We start from the raw sequence: 20,528 nt of genomic DNA, 5'->3' as shown, positions 1-20,528 counted from the left end.
ACAAAAACTAGTGTAATTAAAGAAGGGATGGAAAAATGAATTAAACAGCCCAATAAATATCTGTTGAGAGGTTGAATGCCTGTGAACTCTACTGGTCCTACCAGTGGACAGCAGAGACACTGAGTGATGCAGTCTGATCTCAAGTCAGCTCTAATCACTCCTCGTAAATACTACCTGTGGTTGCATTCAAGGGCTTTAGGGTCCATCTGACACAAACGCTAAGCATTTCGCATACATATAATTTTGGACAGAACTACCCTAGTGCAGTTGATTGTTGCTTTATTTGTATTTGACAGTAAAAAAAAATCCGAGGCAATAAGACGCACAAGTGTACAAAAGTTCAAAATACATGCAACGAAGGATTTTGTAGAAACTCGCATCCTACGCAGCAAACTTGATGGCATAAAAAAAAACAACAACACTTTTTTAACTTTGCCGGTGTTGACTGTCGTTGAGGCTACAATACTAAACACATTTCCTTTTCCAGGCACATCTAAGTATCATTTTATCGCGGCATTCATGTGTGCCATGAGTCTTGATTCTATTATTTCCGGTAGAACATGAAGGGGTCATGAGAGATCTAACCTTAGCTAATCGCCTCCAACGGAAACCAGCTGAGAGAAAGGGTAGAGAAGACAAGATGGCGGTGTGAGTGGGTTGCGCTTTGTACTGACGGTTGCGACCCTCGAAGTTGGCCGAAAACGCTCTTAACGGACTGAAAAGATCGAAAAAGCCACGACACCATCGGACGTGTAATTAAAAAAGGCAGTCTCTGCCCCTCAACACGGAGGAGGTCCGGGCTGTTTTCCGCAGCGGTCCTTGCGACAGCGTTAGCTTGATGCTAACGTTAGCCAACGTTAGATTACACTAGCTGCTACTTCGAGGTAGCTGGGTGGTTGTTGAAGGCCGTAAGGTTTTTTTTTTTGGAGTTAGTTTTGGATGTATTCGCTTCGATATTGACACAGCAGTTCGTCGGGAGGTTTTATTTGAACGAAGATCCGTTGTAGCCGGTGTCCTATGAGTAAAGCAAATACCACCAGGAGAGATCTATTTTCCAACTTGCTTGTTACGTTAGTTGTCGGTAATATCGTTTGGAGTAACAGCTAGTCCAGAATTCTAATTCCCACCAACACCGACTGGACATACAGGACTGTGTATTCTGTCGAGCACCGGGCTAGACTTGCCACACACAATTTCCTAAAGTGAATCGGTCGGAGATTGTTTTTTTTATTTGGTGGATACTATGGCGAGCAGCAGTGGCTCCAAAGCCGAATTTATAGTCGGTGGAAAATACAAGCTCGTCAGAAAAATCGGATCAGGATCCTTCGGTGACATATATCTGGCCATCAACATCACAAATGGAGAGGTAATTTACTGCATCGGCCGTCTGTGTTCTTTGTTCTCTCGGGAAAGTTGAAAGCTAATTTTCTTAGCGAGGACAACGGTGGCCGAGTGAGTGAGTGATTGAGCGAGTAAGGCAGGTTGCAACATAGCTTAGGAAGCTAGCAGGGCTTAGCTTGTGGGGCTAACGGGGGCTACGCTGTGCATGAAGTGGTGTCATTTCTTCTACAGTCGCTACAAAGCTGTAAATGTACGTTTTTTTTATCGTTTGTTATTTCCAGGAGGTAGCTGTAAAATTGGAATCACAGAAAGCCAGACATCCACAGTTGTTATACGAAAGCAAGCTGTACAAAATTCTTCAAGGTGGTGTCGGGATCCCACACATCAGGTAAGAAGATGGTTTTATTATTATTATCATTATTGTTATTATTTTGTCATCGTGCTGTCGTTACTGTCAATGAAGTGTCATATCGGTGTTCTATTTCCGCGTCAGTCTGCATCGGTGTGGTTAAAGTCTGCTTTGGAAAACAGACAACCGATGTTGGGACCTCACTGGCATTAAGGCCTGCTAATCTGCCTGACGTGAGTTAGTCCGTTTTAGCAACGTTGACGACATATTTCCCGCTAATCCTTTAAAAAAAATCAGTCACGTTATGGCTTAACATCCGAAGATTCTCCGTGTTGCGTCCCGAGTGTGTGTATGTGTGTGTGGGGGGGTTCGGATGTGCACTTTTATCGCGTGCAGCGGTTGCAGCGATCGAGTAAAAGCGGCTATGTGGTTGGAAATGGCCGCTCCTCTTTTGTTGTGTTAGCTCCCAACATGTCCTCCTCTACCCTGTTAGAAAATGGCGGCGGAGCACAGATGCGAAAACAACAATCCTAGCCCCACGTTAGAGGCTGTTTTCGCTGCGTGACTGGTGCCCCGACGTGGCCTCGCCTCGTCGGGCCGCGCTACGTGTTTTAGTCGTGTTCACGTCGTTTTTGTCAGCGGCGTGTGGCACACTAGACTGAGTGGGAATATAGGAGAATCACAAGTTGTCCCCCCCCCTCCTCCAGTTCCACTACCGACACTGTGGATGATACACTGCATTTCTAGTCTGCGGGTCGATCTCTGTGTGGTTACTGTTCTGAGCTGGCATGCACAGTGGGCCCGTCGGGGCAGAACAGTAGCTGCGGCACAGCAACAATAAGAAGGAAGCATTTACAGTGTGATCGTGACAGCTGTGTTTGCACTTCGGTGTTGAACAAGTGAAATGGATCGTTTCGGCCCTCGCTGTGCTCCTCGTGTTTTGATGTGGACAATGATTGTCAGCCACTACTTTTTTTTTTTTTTAAAGTCATTCTGTGTGTCAGAGCTGTGGAGTGTGACATGGCACACAGTGTGTGTGTGTGTGTGTGTGTGTGTGTGTGTGAGAGACAAACAACATTGCAGCAGTAGCAGCATCCAGCTGTTTGATGGCAGGGCTGGTTTCATGTCAGGTCTGCGAGGTGAAGGGTGATGCTGCACCCTATTTTACTAGGTAATTAAAATGATTAACAGATATGTCCAAGGCTGCGTTTAACAGCATTTCCACAATCCTTACAGAGCAATCCCATTAATCTTTTTCCTTTACCTCTACGTGTTTCGAGCTATATGGTGTAATTTAAGTAAGTTATTTGTATTGATTGCAAGCAGATTTTGAAGGAAAAAAAATCAAACTGCTGTATATTATATATATTTATATGTAAATAATATTGTATTTTGATGCTCATTTGAAGTGTAGTATATGAATGTTTCATAGAGCCATAGGGGTGTTATGTTCCCGCAATTTACAATCATGGACGAATACAGGAAATGTGCCTGGAAACTTTTCTTGTTAGTTTGGAATTTGTGTTTCCTGCATGCAACTTAAACGTTCTCTGCCAGTCACGTGCCTGTTTAAGTAGCAAACTGCACGACTAATGAGTAGCAACAGACGTTTAGTACTTATTACAGTTTTGTGGCTTGTGCTGAAAAAATGTCAACCGCTGTATGAGTGCTATGTGCAAAAAAAGTAATGCACAGCCTTCTGTCTCGTTCTATAGAAAAATGGAAACGCTAGGCTTTGCATTCCTCCCTCTGTGTGTCTACTGCAAACCCTCAATTAAAACCTGATCCCAGCCTGCTTAGAAAGTAGCTAGGCATTCTTAACACCCTCTGTTTGTCTACAGGCTCCTGAAATAGTTCAAATCTGAGTAACTTATGCAACCATAGAGCAGAGGAGCTCTGTCAAATGGACTATTATAGGGTTGGAATGAAGACCTTGGTTATGATGGCACATCATTTAAAGTAGTGCTTAATGCATGAATTGCTTCTACTAGAATGTGTTTCCTAGATCACTCTGGACACTGTGAATAGTCTTTTATTCTCCTAGTCACAATTGTTTGAATTTAGTTGGGGGGGGTTGAGAGAATCTACCTAACTGTGCATTTGGTGTGTTCGATGCCCCAACCTGTATCTGCACATTACCTGCTTTGGCTTGTCTTAATCTTTCAACCTATGGAATGGAGGCTTTAAAATGAATGAGCTACCTGTAACAAACTGCAGTTGTCCACAGAAAATACCTTTTGAATTGATATGCTCTTGCACCTTCTGTGTATTATCACCACATTTACAACATATGCAGGATCCATCATACATATGTTTTTGAAAATTTAGAAAAGTGCATTTCCGTCCTGACATCCTGTTTTCTTGTTGAAATCTTACCAGGTTGTGATGGGCATATTTTTATGAAGTATTATCATGTTTTTTAGCACAAAGTATCTGCCCTGTACCTGTGAAACAGAAACTAAATACCAACATTTGGCTGGTGTTGATTTTCCTTCCCTGTTCTATATCTGGCTTACATGCACGGCCATATACAGTACAGATGGGAAAGAGACAATGAGTGGAGCCGCTAAGACTTGATGACTTGGTTGAAACCTGAAGCTTGAACACACACCAATTCCTCATGGCTCTACAGTGTGGAGATTTCACTCACATTTGTCCCTAAAAATAGATATGCGCAAGGAAAATCAGTGTGGAGCATAGTGTGCAAGTCTGCTGCTAATCAATATAAAAACCACAAGCCACAATACTTCTGTCTGTGATCAAGGCTAATGTGATTGTTAGTACTGGAGCTCCCACCTCCAGAGTTACAAACCATTTGTTGGCTGTTTTGAATTGATTTTCAAACTGACTCGTAGCTCCCCAATGTTAGCGTGACACAATTTGGGCAACTGTGAAGACTAACATCAGAACAGAAGCAGGGCTTATTTCTATGTCTTTTCTGTAGCAGCAAAGACGACGCACAGCCTTTAAGTAACTATTGTACTGCAAACTGGAGCGTAATGCAACTATAACCCTAATGGCATTAACTCCTCTCACACGAGGGAGACATTCACTCTCACACACACAGGTTACCCATAAGGTAGCACACAGGTGCAGTCACACTGTGGGTGTGCTAACCAGAGGTGGGAGAAGTATTCAGGTCCATTAGTCTTAGGGATGGGTCATGATTTTGGAATATTGTTAAATTATCTTAAATTATAAAAAATGGAATAATTTCTGACTATGGTCTTGTTTTCAGAGGTGTATTTTTACCCGTGCCTGGCAGTACGCCCATTGGCAGCACTAGATTGATCCAGGGAGCTCTGTAAAGATGTGGGCACAAACAGTCTCTGATTTGTCTCTGCTCAGGCAGCCTGAGTCCCATTTCATCCAGCTGATCCTCCCACTAAGCTAAGCTAGCCCAGCTAGAGGGTGGCATTTTTGCTTGAAATGCATATCCCCTGTAATGACGATGAATATCAACTGAAGCTGGGTAAGCAGTCACGTTTGTGGATGTTCTGCTCCACTTTTTCTGCAGGAAGTTTGGAGCAAAACTTTTGCACTTTTACTGTTATGCAAGCATGGACTGTTCATTGAGTCTTTGTACTAGTTATACGTGTTTTATGTCGCAGCAAATTCCTGTTGGAGCCTGTCCAACCGGCTGGTCCTGCTGCCCCTCCTCCACTGCTAATACAACCTAACTCACCTTTTATAGTCACCGCCCATTGTAGTTTCTTGTCTTGTCCTCTTTCTTCCTCTGACTCAAACTGAAGGAACTTGGCTCAATGCCTTTATGTTGTCATTAAGTGCTGTCATTTGAACTGGAAACTTGAGACATCAAGTTACAAACTGATACCAGCACTTGTGACAGGGTGAGGGGCGTGATGCTCAACAAATAAAGGTTAACTGGCCTTAACGTTTTTCAGCACTCCAATAAGCATCAACCAATCAAATGTTTTTGTTTCACCATTGTTATGAGCAGGCTCCCTGTGCTATTTAGCCTTACTGTATTATTTACAGACACTTAAACAAATGCAGCTTTGAGGAGGGTGGCAGCGTATTGTTGCAGTAATGTTTATGTAACGTACATGTATGAAATGAACATTTTTAAATCACAATGGCAAGTTGTGATCGTGTTTTATTAAGCTAACGGACACTATGCTAGCAATGTTTGCTACGGTGTATACTAAATTATCATTAATCATTAAAGATTATCTTAAAGTAACAGCCCGTGGCGATAATCATGTCAGCGAGTGACTGAGCACCACTTCAACGGTGACTAGGCATCAGTGTAGCTGACCAGGCACGGCCTCTTTTTTCCACATGAACATCACCACTGTGTCCAGCAGATGGGTAGGGGCACTTGAATGATGTGGCACATTATTGACACGTGGACATGAAATGCATTGCCTGTAACTGACCTGTAGCATAAAACTTGAAGCAAGCATTAATTGCAACACGGCTGGAGTAGGAACTAGTAGACTGTTCCTACTGGAAACAGCCAGCCAGTCATATCAGGTTTGTAAAATCAATCTCTTATCATTAAAGGCAGAGTCTGTAACGTATTTTAGAAGCACATTTTGTCATATTGGCTGAAATATATACCAGACATACCCGACAGCACAAAATGAAGTGTCTGCGTCTGTCACAGGACTGTAATAAACTCCGTGCACATGCTGCAAGTTCACCTATTGCGCATGACTGGAGTCTTCCATCAGGCTAAAGCTAGTAAGCTAGGTGCACATGAATGGCCAAAATTTAAATGAAGGCTCGGTGACTGCTTCCTGCTGAGTAACTCACGACATGCTAACACCCTCTGAGCTAAAGAACCAGGGAGCCACTGCTGACAGACTGTTGTTTAGTGACCTGGCAGCATAAAGCACAGACTCTAAGCCGAGTGAGCAGTTGCTTTGGACTGAGGGTAACGTTTCATATGTCCATATGATTGAGGCATTTAACAGAGTTGTTTATTTGTTAGACTGAATACCTAAGAGAGGCTGTCAGGCAATGGTTGTGTACAGAACGACAATCACTGATGTGCACTGACCCCACGCTACATGGTAAGCAACCATGATCTACTTTTTGTTCTCTCTTAAGGAATAATTACTTTTGGCAGTTATTGTCACCTGGCATCTAAGCGTCAGTGGAGTGATAGGTGCCACTGACACAAGAGCAATGGGGTCCTAATGAAATAGTAGTGGAACTGAAATGGCATTGGTTCATCCCTCATCAATGAATCACATTTCCTCATAACAAGTAGGCCTGGGCCACAGGAAAGAGCAGTTCACATTAAGGATGTAACATTACACAAAATTCACAGTTCGATATGTACCTTGGTCTTTATCATGTTTTCTGTGCGGCTTCAGCAGAAAAAAAACATTTTAGTCTTCTCAAAAATCTAAATATCCAGCAATGCTCATTGGCCATCAGTATTACTGGAACAGTTTAGTTTTGCTGCAATAGAAAAAGAGTGGCTTTCATATGTATGGATGCTGTGAATGTGGATGATATTACAGATATTCTGCCTCACCAACTGAATGCTGTGGGTTCCCATTACAACGCTAACACTAATCATGCTTCATAGTGTACCCCTCTGGGCTGCTGTCTGTTGTGTGTACACAGTTCATAAAGACTGGTTTGGTAACGACCTCTGTCTCTAGTTTGTCGTCTTGTTAGTTTTAAGGGCTTATCCAGTCTGTTTACAACCAAATTGAACGTAAAACACTGTTAACACAGAGCTCAAGCTCAAGCTCAGCATGTCTCCACAGACCTCTCGACTGGGAAGCCACCAATGTCTCCTTTTCATTGCGTGTGGCCTGTCAGTCAAACCAGTCCTGTCTTGCGTCATCTGATCGTCTGTTGGCATTTATAGAGACAACTGATGAAACTATTCACTGTGTCACTGTGAAGTGATGGCATCATCAAGGGTGATGCAACATTCATACTAAGCAAGGAGCAAGTGATTGAGTCGGTGGAGATGCTCATTAGTATTGTGCAGTTAGCCAACACTTCACTTTTTTATTACACTGTTCTTAATTTGAGGAACTGAGCTGCCATGTCATAAATCACTTTTTTTAAAATATAAATCTTAAGCTTTAAAAACTACAATATGACTACACTTACTACAATATGATTATATTGTAGTCATATTGTAGTAGGCATGTAGGGTTTCCATATGGGTTGACATTTCACTTTGCAGGAAGATGCTGTAAATACATTACAAGAACAGGGACTTGTTCTATGACTCTTCTGTGTGCTACAATCTAAACCTGTGATGGCTTAAATCAACACAACTGCTTCTAATAGCAAGTACCTTTTCATGCTTTTACCTCTCATACACACCAGGAGAGACTCACTGTGGCTACAAAACTGCTAGGATTCGTCACGCGTGCAGGACATCCACAAAGGATACCTTCCATAAAGAGGGGTGGGGGAGGTGAAACACAGCTGGTAAAAGATGGATGTAGTTAGACTGTTTGCTCAAGTTAAAAAAAAAAAACAAAACATGATCAATTATCGTGTTCATTTTGGCAATGCTGCTGGAGACGCCATAGTAAGTTAACTTACTAAACAGTGACTTTATTTCTTTTCTGTGACGGCAAAAAGCTTAATTCAACTACCGTTAATAGCATGAACTTTACTGCTGCTGTGGCAACCTGCCAGTACTTCTTCCACACACTAAGAGAAACCCACTAGACTCTGTCACACGCACAGGTTAACCACAATGACACCTTACATGGGGAGGCTTGGTCAGTAACACATATTCAGTCAGGCTATGGGTGTAGTAACTGGAGGTGGGCAAAGTGTTCAAGTCAATTTCTTAGTAGTGATACCTCACTTTGAAAATACTCCACTACAAGTGAAAGTTGTGCATTCTAAACCCTACTACGGTAAAAGCATGTAAGTATTAAAGCAAACTTTGTTTAAAGTGCAGTTAAAAGGGAGCCTATTAGTGTTTTACTATTACATTGGATGTTTTTGGATTAATGTTACTGCTGCATTGTAGTGTGTGTTGCATTTTACTACGGTAGATGTTTACTGTTTATCTTACTATTTACTGTTGGGTCACTGCATCATATTCGATAAGACCATCAAATGTATTGTCACTATGGTATGAGAATCAGGTATCACTAAAGTCTTAAGACTTTTTATAAGGTCAGAAACACGCCCTGTTTCCAGCTGTGTGGTGATGCATTTTCCAGCCAAGAGTGTTTTAAATAGTTTATGTAGATAAAGGAGTAGTTCTCAGCACATAAAGCAACACTTAATTCTTCAATTTATTAGAAACATTCAAAATCCCCACATCTGGAGATACAGGGTTTCCACTGGGGTAACGAAAGCTCATGTGCTCTTTAGTGCTTCTTTGCATTCCACCAGTGGTGCTAACCTAGCTTACTGTCTTATTACTGCTACTGACAAATATATAACTGTAAAACTATTAAGCTAACTACAAGTTCTGCCGTGGTACACAGACGTTGAGAGCTGGCTAGTGTTGCACAGTATGCTGATAGCTGACGGCCTCTAAAAACGATACTAGACCCTATTTTCTTAGCATTGATAGTTTTAAGAAGGACAGTGTTTGAGTAAGAGCAGTGTTTCAGCAACAGTGGGGAACTGAATGTGTGTGTGACCGTGTGCAGCGCTCTGCTTCCACTGCCTGAAGGCAAAGTGGGCGTGCCCACTTCTCTCATTTACATGCTGCAGCTTTCATGGTGACAAAACGAGAGCCATGGCTGGAAGTACAGGTGTTGTTGCTGACAATCCACAGCTTGTTGACAAAGCAGCTGCATGGAGTGAAATGTGGCATTATTTTGCTTATTTAGTCAACAGTCGGGGCAATCCCACACCACACAGCCCGTCTGTAAAAGGTGTTTTAAACCCATGCAGACCCTAACCCTAACCTGTTCAAGGAATTCAAAGAGAGACAGGTTGTGTAGTGTGATAACATGATTACAGGCCCTCAAATAGAAGTTGAACAAGTGTGATATATTTTGTTATAAGTTAACTTTTCACCATTGGAGTTTAACATGGTATTTAAGGGCAGTGTTTATTTTGGCTTTAATATTTCAGCTAACTTGTCAATGTGGCAAGAATCTTCATCTTGTGAATTCTATCTATTAATTGAAAATGAGCTCAGTAGAGCACAGACCTCTGCCAAGGAGGGATATTGAGTCATTTGTGTTGAGTCTGTTTGAGCTCTATCTTCTTAAAATGCCATTTTCATGGTCAGTAAAATCAGACTTAATGTGTTGTTAAATGTGTTCTATGCTGTGCTATTACAGAAAATAAGACCAGACAGGACAAAGAACCTGTTGAGTGAATTAAGTTGATTAAATCTTCACGCTGTTAATAATAGTACTATGATATATTCATTGCAATCACAGACCCACTCTCATCTCACTATTTTCACCAGGTGGTATGGCCAAGAGAAGGACTACAATGTCCTAGTCATGGACCTGCTTGGACCCAGTCTGGAGGACCTGTTCAACTTCTGCTCTCGCCGCTTCACCATGAAGACGGTCCTTATGCTGGCAGACCAGGTAGCTAGCACTTACACTTACCTCTGTCTGCTCTTTTGAAGCAGAGAATGTGCCCGAGGAACATAATTTAATTTAAGTAGTAAGGTGGTGGTGCTGCCTCTTAGCAACAAAGTCCTAGTTCCATCCTGCTAGCTTTTGTCTCTCTGTGCGGAGTATATATGATCTCTGCTTGAATTTCCTCTCTAAAAAATGTCTACTGGTGACTAAATGGTCCATGTTTGTGTATGTCAGTGTGAACTGTGATCCGTTTGGTGCCCCAACAACCCTAGACAGAATAAACCATTTGTTTCCAAGTTGAATTGATGGGACCCTTTGTTAAACTGTAAACAGATTTCAGTACGTCATGTAGATAATTCTGAAGATGGTAAATAACCAGAATTATTCAATCTTGGCCTTCTTTTCATCCTCAGATGATCAGCAGAATTGAATATGTGCACACAAAGAACTTCATCCACAGAGATATCAAACCAGACAACTTTCTTATGGGCATTGGCCGTCACTGTAACAAGGTAAGACTGTCCAGGTCCTATACGTACTGTAAGTATGGATTATTTAAGGTCTGTTGTCTGGAGAGACAGCTGTATGTTATGGTAGCACATGTCCCACGGTCACTGCTGTTTCAGAAAACCCTTCTAATTGTCGTTTGGTCAACCTGCAAACATCATTAAATGTTGTACGTTTATCACTTCAGCAACATGAAAAATAATCTAAAAAGGACATATGTAGTGCAACTAGTGGAGCAGTTCTGAAAAACAGAAGTGCAACATACATGTTGCAAACACCAGGTAACACTTGCCTAGTGTCAAGTGTAGATTTAATGAAAACAACAGTCAACATTATCATGTCTGTAGTAGGTCAATATTGATCAGTCAAGTAACTCTTGAACAACAGATGTGCATGACAATCACAAGACCTCTGGTTAGTCAGTTATTGATAGAAATCAGAAGTGCAAGCACAAAAACATGTCACCTTAGAATTCTAAAGTTGTTCTATCTTCATGGGGGGGGGGGGGGGGGGGGTCATAATGGGTCATACTTATATTAAAGCTGCGGTAGCCAGTGTATTTTTGGTGCCAGAAATTCTATAAGAACCTTTCAGCATAGCGGTCTGAGAGAAACCTGTTTTCCCCAATGACATCAAAAATACCACAGCTTTAAAATCGTTAATACTCCAAAGGCTCTAATTATATAATATCTAAATTCTATCACGTTTTTAAGCATTTAACAGGTAGAACTCTTTTAATACTGTCAACTATTTATGCTTGGAATCATCAGGTCTACCTGTTTAAACAGAACAAAAAAGTTATCAATGCACAATTACTGAATGGAGTTAATGAGAGAAGATATTTCATTACAGAGCACACTCTATTTCCTTTGAATCTTTAATTTGACTAAAACTGACAACACAATTCATAAAGTTTAACTTTTTTTAAAAACAATGCAACAGGGTTGGTTTTCCCTCATTTTAGGTTAAATTTTTTTTGTGTGTGCTCCTGTCGGCCTGTTCTGGCCTTTCTGGAGTTTCTCTCTCTTTCAAGCTAGCGATACGTCTGTCAGAACCTGAACTTTGGATACAATATCTGTCACCAGTTACTCATTGTAGTACACAAGTTAGTGGCTGAACATACACAAACACAGGAAAATGTTAGAGGTAGTACAATATTGGTTAAATGTTTAGCCACTAGCAGCAAGAAAATAATTTTATCTTAGCCGTCAGTATATTTAAACTTAACCCATGACTCTAAAGCACTCTTAGTAAATTTGAGTCACCAATGATAGCATTAATTCTTGCTCACCAATATTTGCGTTATTGTTACTTGTTACAGTTCCATTATTGTGAAATGGTACAACACATGAAGATTAAATCTTAGCTGTAAAAATGTTGGCTGCATACTAGACAATAAAAGACAATATTTTAAACATGATAATGATGTTGTCACAGCATAGGTACTTCTCTGATATACAATATTGCATTGCAATATATTCTGCACTTTACATGATACAATTTTGAAAGGCGCGGAACAATCAGACACGTTCTGTATGTTTTCACAGAATATTGGGAGACAGAGGAAAAGCAATATAAAGTGCCCCTAATGCATGTTAACATGGAGTTGTCAAAGGTCTAAACCACACAAATGGTCTTTTATGAAATAAAAAAGTGGGTTCAGACAAACATAGACAGCATTTCTATAGATTTAGTCATTCATTTTGAACCTGTCCTTGTGTTCTAGGTTTGAAAAGGGCATTTTAACCTGTATTTGGGTGGCACTGCAGTCAGCTGAGAATATTTATGTGCTATTTGAGAGAACCTACCATGTCCACACTAATGCTTCTAAATTCAACAAGTTTAAAACACACCATTGTTTTCAAATTGTTCTACAAAGGTTCGCCTCCACTAATATGATTAAATGGAAGGAAAAAGATGAAACCCCTAACAAAATAATTGATCCTATTCACTTTTGATTTTCATGATTTGTAGGTGTTCAATATAGAGGGTCACACAATAGTGTTGTCACTAAGATACCTTTTGTAGGAAGCTGGAATGGCCAACATGATCAAATTAAGACTAACTATGTAAACAAATTGTCTTTGAGTTCTTCAATTGCTTTTATTATAAAGATAAATGTTGATGTCAGACGGTGGCAGGGTGGTAGTCCACTTTCACTGTACTGGATTCTTGCTCAACAACTGATTTTGCATGCTAGACAATGATGCTGGCTTTCAAGCTACCCACATAACAAAAATATTTTACCTTATTGTGATGTCTTTCCTGTTTGTGCCTGGTAAGAGATGTGCATAATCAAGTTGCCTGAATTTGAATACTCTGTATCCACTTTTGTAGCCTTTGCAGACAGGCAACATTTGATTAGTTAAGCATGGGATGCATATTTTACACATTTCTAAAGGAATGTGCATTCTGCTGCATAACAGGTGTGCAACCTCAGCTCAACCTCATTGACATTTGCTGCGAATTTACATTGGATGTGACAGGGATGGAGGACTAGCTGCAGCACGGCTGACTCTGCAGCCTAGCCAGGTTTGTTTGTTGCAGACAAATGTTAATTTGTTCATTTGTACTATTGATGGGAATGGTTTATGTTGACATGAAATTTTTCAAACATAATGGAATTGTTGAACTTATTCAACACTGGGACCACTGTATACCATGACGCAGAAGTCTTAGTTTATTATAAAGCAAATGGACAAGGTCGGTGACCATCAGCTGGCTGCAGTGTTAGCATTGTTTAAGTGAAACTGTTAACAGAAGACGCGATGCAGTGTGGAGCATTTGATCAGGCAGCTATTGTTGGCAGTAGTTTTTGAGGACTGCTTGGTGTTGTCAGGGCCCTCAGTGATGGTGAGTTTATTCATGGTGTACCATAGAACACTGCGTCCTCTCAGATTAAATTGAGGACAAGATGAGTGTGTATGTCAGATCCCTCTGACATTACATGATGCTAGGTTGTGTTTAATGTCAGTATTAAATATCTTAACAATATCAGCCAATCATTGAATGTGGAACTAGAAAGCACGATAATCTACATTCTACATGCACAACTTTTCTGCATTATTTATGTCCATGCCAGATGACAGAATTTGTTACTGTGGTATGAATTGCAATTTATTGAACTAAAGAATATGCACAGTTGAAGTGAAACCAGTTCGACTGCACAAGAAAATTGAGAATTTTCGTCCCATAGCCACATGACAGTTCTGAGCAGTTACAGACCAGGCAGGTGTTGGATGGAATTAGTTCTGTCTGTGCATACTGGAGGAGTTGTTTTAGGGATACGTAAAGGCCCTGCAGACTGCTTCAGCCTGTTGCTGCGTGACACAAGTGTCACTGCCATATTGGACCGGGAGACATTTGTACAGAGCTCTCTTCCTCTTTACTTTTGATTGGGTGGGCAAGACACACGTTTTACCCATAACAACTGCCGGCCTTGGCCTCAAGTAACATGTTATCTCTTCACCTGGTTTGCTGTTCTTGTGTATAGAGGTGCTACCACCCACAATAAAACACATACACAGAGAGAAGATGAGAGGACAGAAGCAGCAGTGCCAGCAATGACAGCAAAAACATGTCTCAGCATAGTGTTCTTCTGTTCGGCTGTGGCAAAATGCATAGTCTCCGCTTCCAAGGCTTTCAATGGTTGGGAAAACCCTACTATTTATTTAAGGCATCATGTTGAGGAAAATCTTGGTGGCACTCTGATGTTAACAGCAATTATTGAGGTCAGATCATGTCAATATATCGCATGAGTAATTATCACAACAGGTAGAGGGAGTAGAACTGTTTGGTAGGTATGGCCTGGCTGTCTAAGAAGGAAATTAGGATGATTGCTAGTAGAAAATAAACTATACAACTATAGAACTCAGAGGCACAACATGAAGTGTGTAGAAGGACTTTCCAGGATTTGCAGGGATGAGCATAGATAAATGGTGCTTTTCTAGCACTAGTGATGTAACGGTACCTTCGGCTCGTGGTTTGTTTTGTTCAGCATTACAGGGCTCACCAATTGTTAGACTGACTTTTAGCGTAGTTTGAAATAGAATATGCTATTAGTGTTTCTTAATTCCTCCTTGAGCATAAAATGTACAAAGCATTTTTTTCACTTTTGCCATTGTTTTTATATTTATTGGTCTTGCAGTCTGGGGACTGCAAATACGAACTACCAACTACTATCAACACCTGATGAGTACTAGTGCTGATATTGATGAGCAAAAACTATACTTTTCAGTACTTGTTGTCCATCTTCTAAATTGTTTAATGTTTGGTATTTGATATTCAGCAGGCATTTGATTTGTAGTGGGGCAAACTGCCATGCTGAAATGTGGAGGTAAACACAGCAAACGGTAAACATGATGCAAGTTTTTGTACATTAATTCTTTAAAGAATGTATTGTTGGGCAGTCTATGGTATCTCATGTACTCTCTATCTCCGCTACACCTCTGGCTCAGGTTAGACCAGGGCTTAGTACAGTTTAGGGTTGTGTCCTTTCTTTGTAAACAGGCCTCAATACATCAGCCGGTGTGTCCGATTTGAGGGGGGAGGCTCAAATCGCAGTGGTTATGGTACCACTTTTAGTAGCCTCTGAGCTTGTGTAACTACAGTACCAAGTACTTACATTAGCCATTTGTGCCCCAAGACTTGAGTCTGTGGCTAAACCAGAATATTATTTTACATCTAAGCGTATGTATGGAGCTTTTGTACATCATAGAGTAGGGATGTGCGTTTCAAGCAAAAATACTATGCCATAGTCACTATGAACTATTCAAAGAATATTCAAAGCTCCCCCACCCCCACCCAGCATGAGAAGATTCAACCTATTATTTGTGCTGATTTAGGTGCGTGGAATTTAAATTTGTCATGTAAACAAGAAGCAGGAACTCTCCCTGGTTGCCTATGAACAACCTGGTTAAAATGATGTCAGCTTTAGGACTCTTCAGGGGCCTATTAAAGCTTTCTTAGTAGACATTTTATATGCCTTATTTGTTTTGCTGGAGGAGGATGGACAACCATGGGGTCTTTACCACTTGCTGCCCAAATCGCCCCTGGAGTTGCCTGTCTGCACTGGCCTTTATTGTCACTGTCAGACATAATATTGAGGTTAAAACATTGCCATGTCTCCAGAGACACTTCTTGTTGTACAGGATTGATCTTTCATGGTTGTCCTGACAGAAGAAAATCACATGTGATTTCTTCTAGACTGATGGCCAGTCAGATCATATCTGTACCATAACGATTTAGAGTGGATTTTTTTTTTTTTTTTCCCGCCTGTGTAGGTCCAGTCTTGGATTTACAGAAGGAGGTGCCTATCTTAGCTTCACAAGACACTGTTAGTTGTATCAAAGGAAGCAAACCATGTGGGTACAATCAGAAGTGCCTGTTGTACTCATGCTAACTGTGACTGAAGGTCAATAGAGGCTGTGTGATTTTGACCCCTGCCCCTCTACTGTCTGCCCTAGTGTTTAGACTCGTCAGTGGGGAAGAGGAAAAGAAGCTTGGCTGTTAGCTCTTCTCAGGACCCATCTTTCTCAGGATTAAACCAGGTGTGACCTTTTACCTCAACACCAGCTGCCTCTCAACAGCAGTTGTTGCTTTGCAATCATGCCTAACTACACTGGTTTAAAGTGAATCAGATCACCAGCACCCATCTTGCACTCATACCCAATGTATGCACTCCTCCAACCAGTGTGCACTTTATTACAGTGGGAGGGGAGGCACACCTTCCATCAGCCTTGCCTAGCGTAGCTATTGCCCTATTTGTTGTAACAAGGGGTCCTAGTCCTTCTAATTGTGGCTTAAATGGCTTCTCACCCACATTAAAAGTAAAGATAGTTGCAGTCTCTTAATGCGATGGTTGACCTTACAGTAGTGTAAGCATTTATTTCAGTGGATTCATCCAATACTAATTTATATTAAACTAAAATCAAGCCTAATCTCAGGTCTTCGTACTATTAGATAGGAGGCTAGCTGACTAAAATTTTGCAAGACATAGCAGTGTGGCACCCAAACCTGTTTAAGTGAGGAACACCAAAGCAGTATGTATCTCATGAAAAAGGAAGGACATTAAAGCTCTTCAATGAGTATGTTATTAGGCAACTAATAATACTAAAATTATACCTCCACACAGCCAGAGCAATGTAATAATTTAATGTTGTTTATAAAATGTGTATATTTCAGTTACTTGACTCTGTACTACTTTCATGAGATTCCAGCTGAGCTGAAAGCTGCATATTTATTTAGAAATTGATAATATGCTCAGTAATAGTACAACGCAAACAGCAACACAAACTATTCTTTGATAAAGTGCAGTCATTTAAAGCTATACAAGCAAACTTATGGACGGTGTTATTTTTAAAAACTTGAACTGTCTTTGTCCAGCTGGTTTAACTTGAAATGCAGTCTCTTTTTCATGGGTGTCCATGAAAGCGTGCAGCTCTCATTCATTTAGCATTAGCTCCAGAGGGTTTTGATCAGGCAGTGGTTAGCACCACAACACCCACGCCCTGTGTTTTTGAAGTTTTGGTGGTGGTTATGCAACAAACCTAACCACTAGATCTTTTTCTCCCAAAGGTTCCTACAACCATTCTCAGGCCAGTGTAAACATCAGTAATCATAACCATGAATTAGCGTCTCACATTGGCACTTGCTGCTTTTGCTTCAACTCCCCAAACATGGGTGGATAAGACTATTTTAATTTAATTCTTGGTGTGCAAATGAAATTAACCATTGGCAACAATGCATCTTAGCAAGTCTATGTTCCACAAACAGGAAGATGTAGTTGCATTCAGAATTTGGAACAAGTATAACTTTAATATGCAGATGGGTGAACATCTCCCTGAAGCAGTTTGCATAATGATCAAGTGATTTGATAGTTGTAAGAAATATTGGACAGGCCGGTACGGTGATGTACTTCTGGCTTACTGGGGAGGAGGTGCTCCTAAATTTGCAGAAATGCTGTCTATTCACACCTATTGTTCTGTCTCACTTAGTAGAACTTTGTGACACTAGGTGTAAGCTGCTATTCCAAATTGTCTGGTATGGTCACATTTGGTTGAAGAATGTTAGTGTGTATGGACATGGAATTACCGTACATTATGGCAGTGTAATGTCACCATGGTTTCTATGTTGTGGTAACTTCTGTGTGAAAGAATTAGGGGTCTGTTTCACTTCTAGTTGTCCCTTTGACCGTAGCGGTTAAGGTCGTAAATCAGCTTCTGTCTCGATCCTGGACGTTACAGCTTCTTCAGTGTAAGATGTCATCAGTATTTATTATGTTCTTACCTTCATGGCAGTAAAAACCCTGACGCCAAGGTTCGTATGAAAAGACCTTAATGTGGACATACTTTGTAGATAAACAAAACATCTGCACTGTTAACATTTGCAAACATGGCACATGCAATTATAAGGGACACTCGAAACACTAAATGTTCCAGTTCCACAAATCACGTAGATTTATATTGACCAAGAACTGTTGTAATAGCAGCATTCTGAACAACATAAAACCTGGTGATGTTTGACATGCATCTTGATATGAGACTGCACTGGCTGAACTGACTTTGGCTGCTGAGATGTGTTCTGTGGACTTTATTTACTCAAGTAACATTCATTTTCAGGAGCGGCTACAAACTTTGATCAGCTATGTGTTATCTATTAAGGAAGTACGCAGCTGGATAAGCTGACACGGGCAGTGTCGGGCAGTAATAGATGATATTACGATCTTCTGCAATTACAGTTAACCCCCCAAAAAATAAGTAGTTTCAACTTTTTTGTCCCATGATCCTGTAGTGAACCAAGAGAAGATTAATCGCTAGAAGACATCTAATAATCCACTTCACATTCCTGGATTCATTTATGTAGCTGCAAGTACGTGCATAGCACAGTGCACATTAGCAAGCAAGCAATTTAGCAAGCTAGCCTGGAAGATGGAAACACTTTTTCAGCAGCAGAGGTGAGGAGAGAGTGTACAGCACTGCTCCTCGGCCCTGCTCCCTCAGCCTGTCATTGTGTGCCCTGCACTGCTGAAACAGAAACTGGAATGGGTCCTAGAATGTATATACATTGGTTTTTTGGTCTGAAAAGCCAACATAAAGTCTGGTCATCTGGCTACATGTTTAGATTAGCCGTCGCCACAAAGGCTTGTAGAGGTTGGGTGGACTTAATGAGTTTCTGGTCTGCTTGTTCGTAAAGTGTTCAACTTACACTTTATCTTTACTGTCGTTCATATGATGTCTGAATAAAGTCAGTCGCTGTAACAAAGTTAACCACATAACCCAAGCTCTCAACATAAGAGTTTAACTAAGTGGGCTCAGGGTCCAACAAAAAAAGTAACTGAACAATTTAGCTTTAGGAAGGCAGGTCCTTAACTGGACAAGTAAGCCACCCAATACATGGTAGGAAAATTAGTAGCTTGATGTTGAGTCGAGTGCAAAACTGAGCAACTCCAAAGTTAAGCATAAAATGGAGCACTGTGCTAACACTGTTCAACCACAGAATCTGTTATATGTGGAAATCATGTGTTAACCATCTTGATAGCCTCCGCACTAAACTGTTCTTACAGCTATTAAAAAGTGCTTTGGACTGAATGTGGTCGCACAGCCTAGTGACCAACAGTAGGTGGTAATCGAACACTAACTTTATTCATTTGTATGCTTTTGTTTTCCAACATCTTAAAAAGGTTCTTGACTGATAAGAACAAAACGCACCATCATACTGTATAGAAATAAATTGTCTGACGCAGCTTTCACTGAACTCATCTGGACACCATTAGAGGGGACTTCATATTATTAGTTAATATCACTCTCTAGCCTCTAAATATTAATGTTGTCACAGGGATGTACTCAATTAATGCAATGTTTTCGATATGTGTTTTACAGCAGGATTCAGCAGGTTTTGTGTCTAAAGTGAAGAAAATATGTTGACATTAATTTGTGCGTCTTCATTTTTGATAAACTTTTGGATTATGGTGTGTGGGATGGCATGACAGATAACCACCATGTGTTCTATCCATCTCTGTCAGTTGTTCCTTATCGACTTTGGTTTGGCGAAGAAGTACAGAGACAACCGGACACGACAGCACATCCCATACAGAGAAGACAAGAACCTGACTGGCACAGCACGCTATGCCTCCATCAATGCACACCTGGGCATTGAACAGAGGTCTGTGATCACATTAAATATTTGATTCTCCAAAACAAAAAAATGCTCCTTTCGAGACAAAATGTTTCTACAAATCAAGCTACTAATGTGTGGGAATAGGTTTCTGAGTTTAGCAGAGAAACCCAAGCAAAACTTAAGTTGGTTTACTGAGTAATCTGCTGAAGTTGCAGTTTGGTGCAACCAGCCTTTCACTAACCTTTTGAATTTCCACAACAGCAATAAATGGCACCCACTATATGTGATTTTGTATTTGTATTGTCTGCAGTCGCCGTGATGACATGGAGTCACTAGGCTACGTGCTGATGTACTTCAACAGAACCAGTCTGCCATGGCAGGGACTAAAGGTATGAAATTGTGCCAGTGAATTTGTCCACCTGTATTCTCAGTTTATTGTTGTCTTTTTGTGTTTCTTTTTGCAGTTTGTCTTATATTTGTTGATTTTTGTTCAAGTACACAGTTTTACGCTAAATGGTCGATAGTGTTGGGGTGTGCATAGTGTTTAAAGCATTTGGGACTTAACTCTGGTCAGTGATCCACTTTGCATGTCCAGGTTAGTAGTATAACCTTGTTGCCAACATGATTTTGTTGCAGAAATAGTAACTCCGATACTGCATTCGTGTTGCAATGGCAAATGTTATCAGTGCCACAGAGTC

The 20,528-nt window shown here is 40.8% G+C and overlaps 1 protein-coding gene across 6 annotated transcripts in view; it reads left to right on the top strand.

Annotated features, from left to right (window-relative positions):
• The first annotated feature begins 625 nt into the window (after positions 1–625).
• Positions 626–20,528, top strand: part of csnk1a1 (casein kinase 1, alpha 1) — a 28,473-nt gene continuing 8,570 nt past the window's right edge. For 4 of the 6 annotated variants that reach the window (XM_070836300.1, XM_070836298.1, XM_070836299.1 and 1 more), the window contains exons 1-7: positions 626–1,366; positions 1,623–1,729; positions 10,083–10,209; positions 10,620–10,718; positions 16,179–16,262; positions 19,736–19,875; positions 20,141–20,219. In XM_070836300.1, coding sequence (XP_070692401.1) covers positions 1,244–1,366; positions 1,623–1,729; positions 10,083–10,209; positions 10,620–10,718; positions 16,179–16,262; positions 19,736–19,875; positions 20,141–20,219 — 759 coding nt within the window. In that variant the 5' untranslated portion in view covers positions 626–1,243. The remainder of the gene's footprint in view (positions 1,367–1,622; positions 1,730–10,082; positions 10,210–10,619; positions 10,719–16,178; positions 16,263–19,735; positions 19,876–20,140; positions 20,220–20,528) is intronic. The other 2 variants (XM_070836301.1, XM_070836302.1) reach the window with 1 other exon arrangement.

This window comes from Pempheris klunzingeri, chromosome 9 (genome assembly GCF_042242105.1).
Source record: "Pempheris klunzingeri isolate RE-2024b chromosome 9, fPemKlu1.hap1, whole genome shotgun sequence".
NCBI classification, from domain to species: domain Eukaryota; kingdom Metazoa; phylum Chordata; class Actinopteri; order Acropomatiformes; family Pempheridae; genus Pempheris; species Pempheris klunzingeri.
Note: the sequence above shows the minus strand (reverse complement) of the source record. Positions and strands in the feature narration are given on the sequence as shown.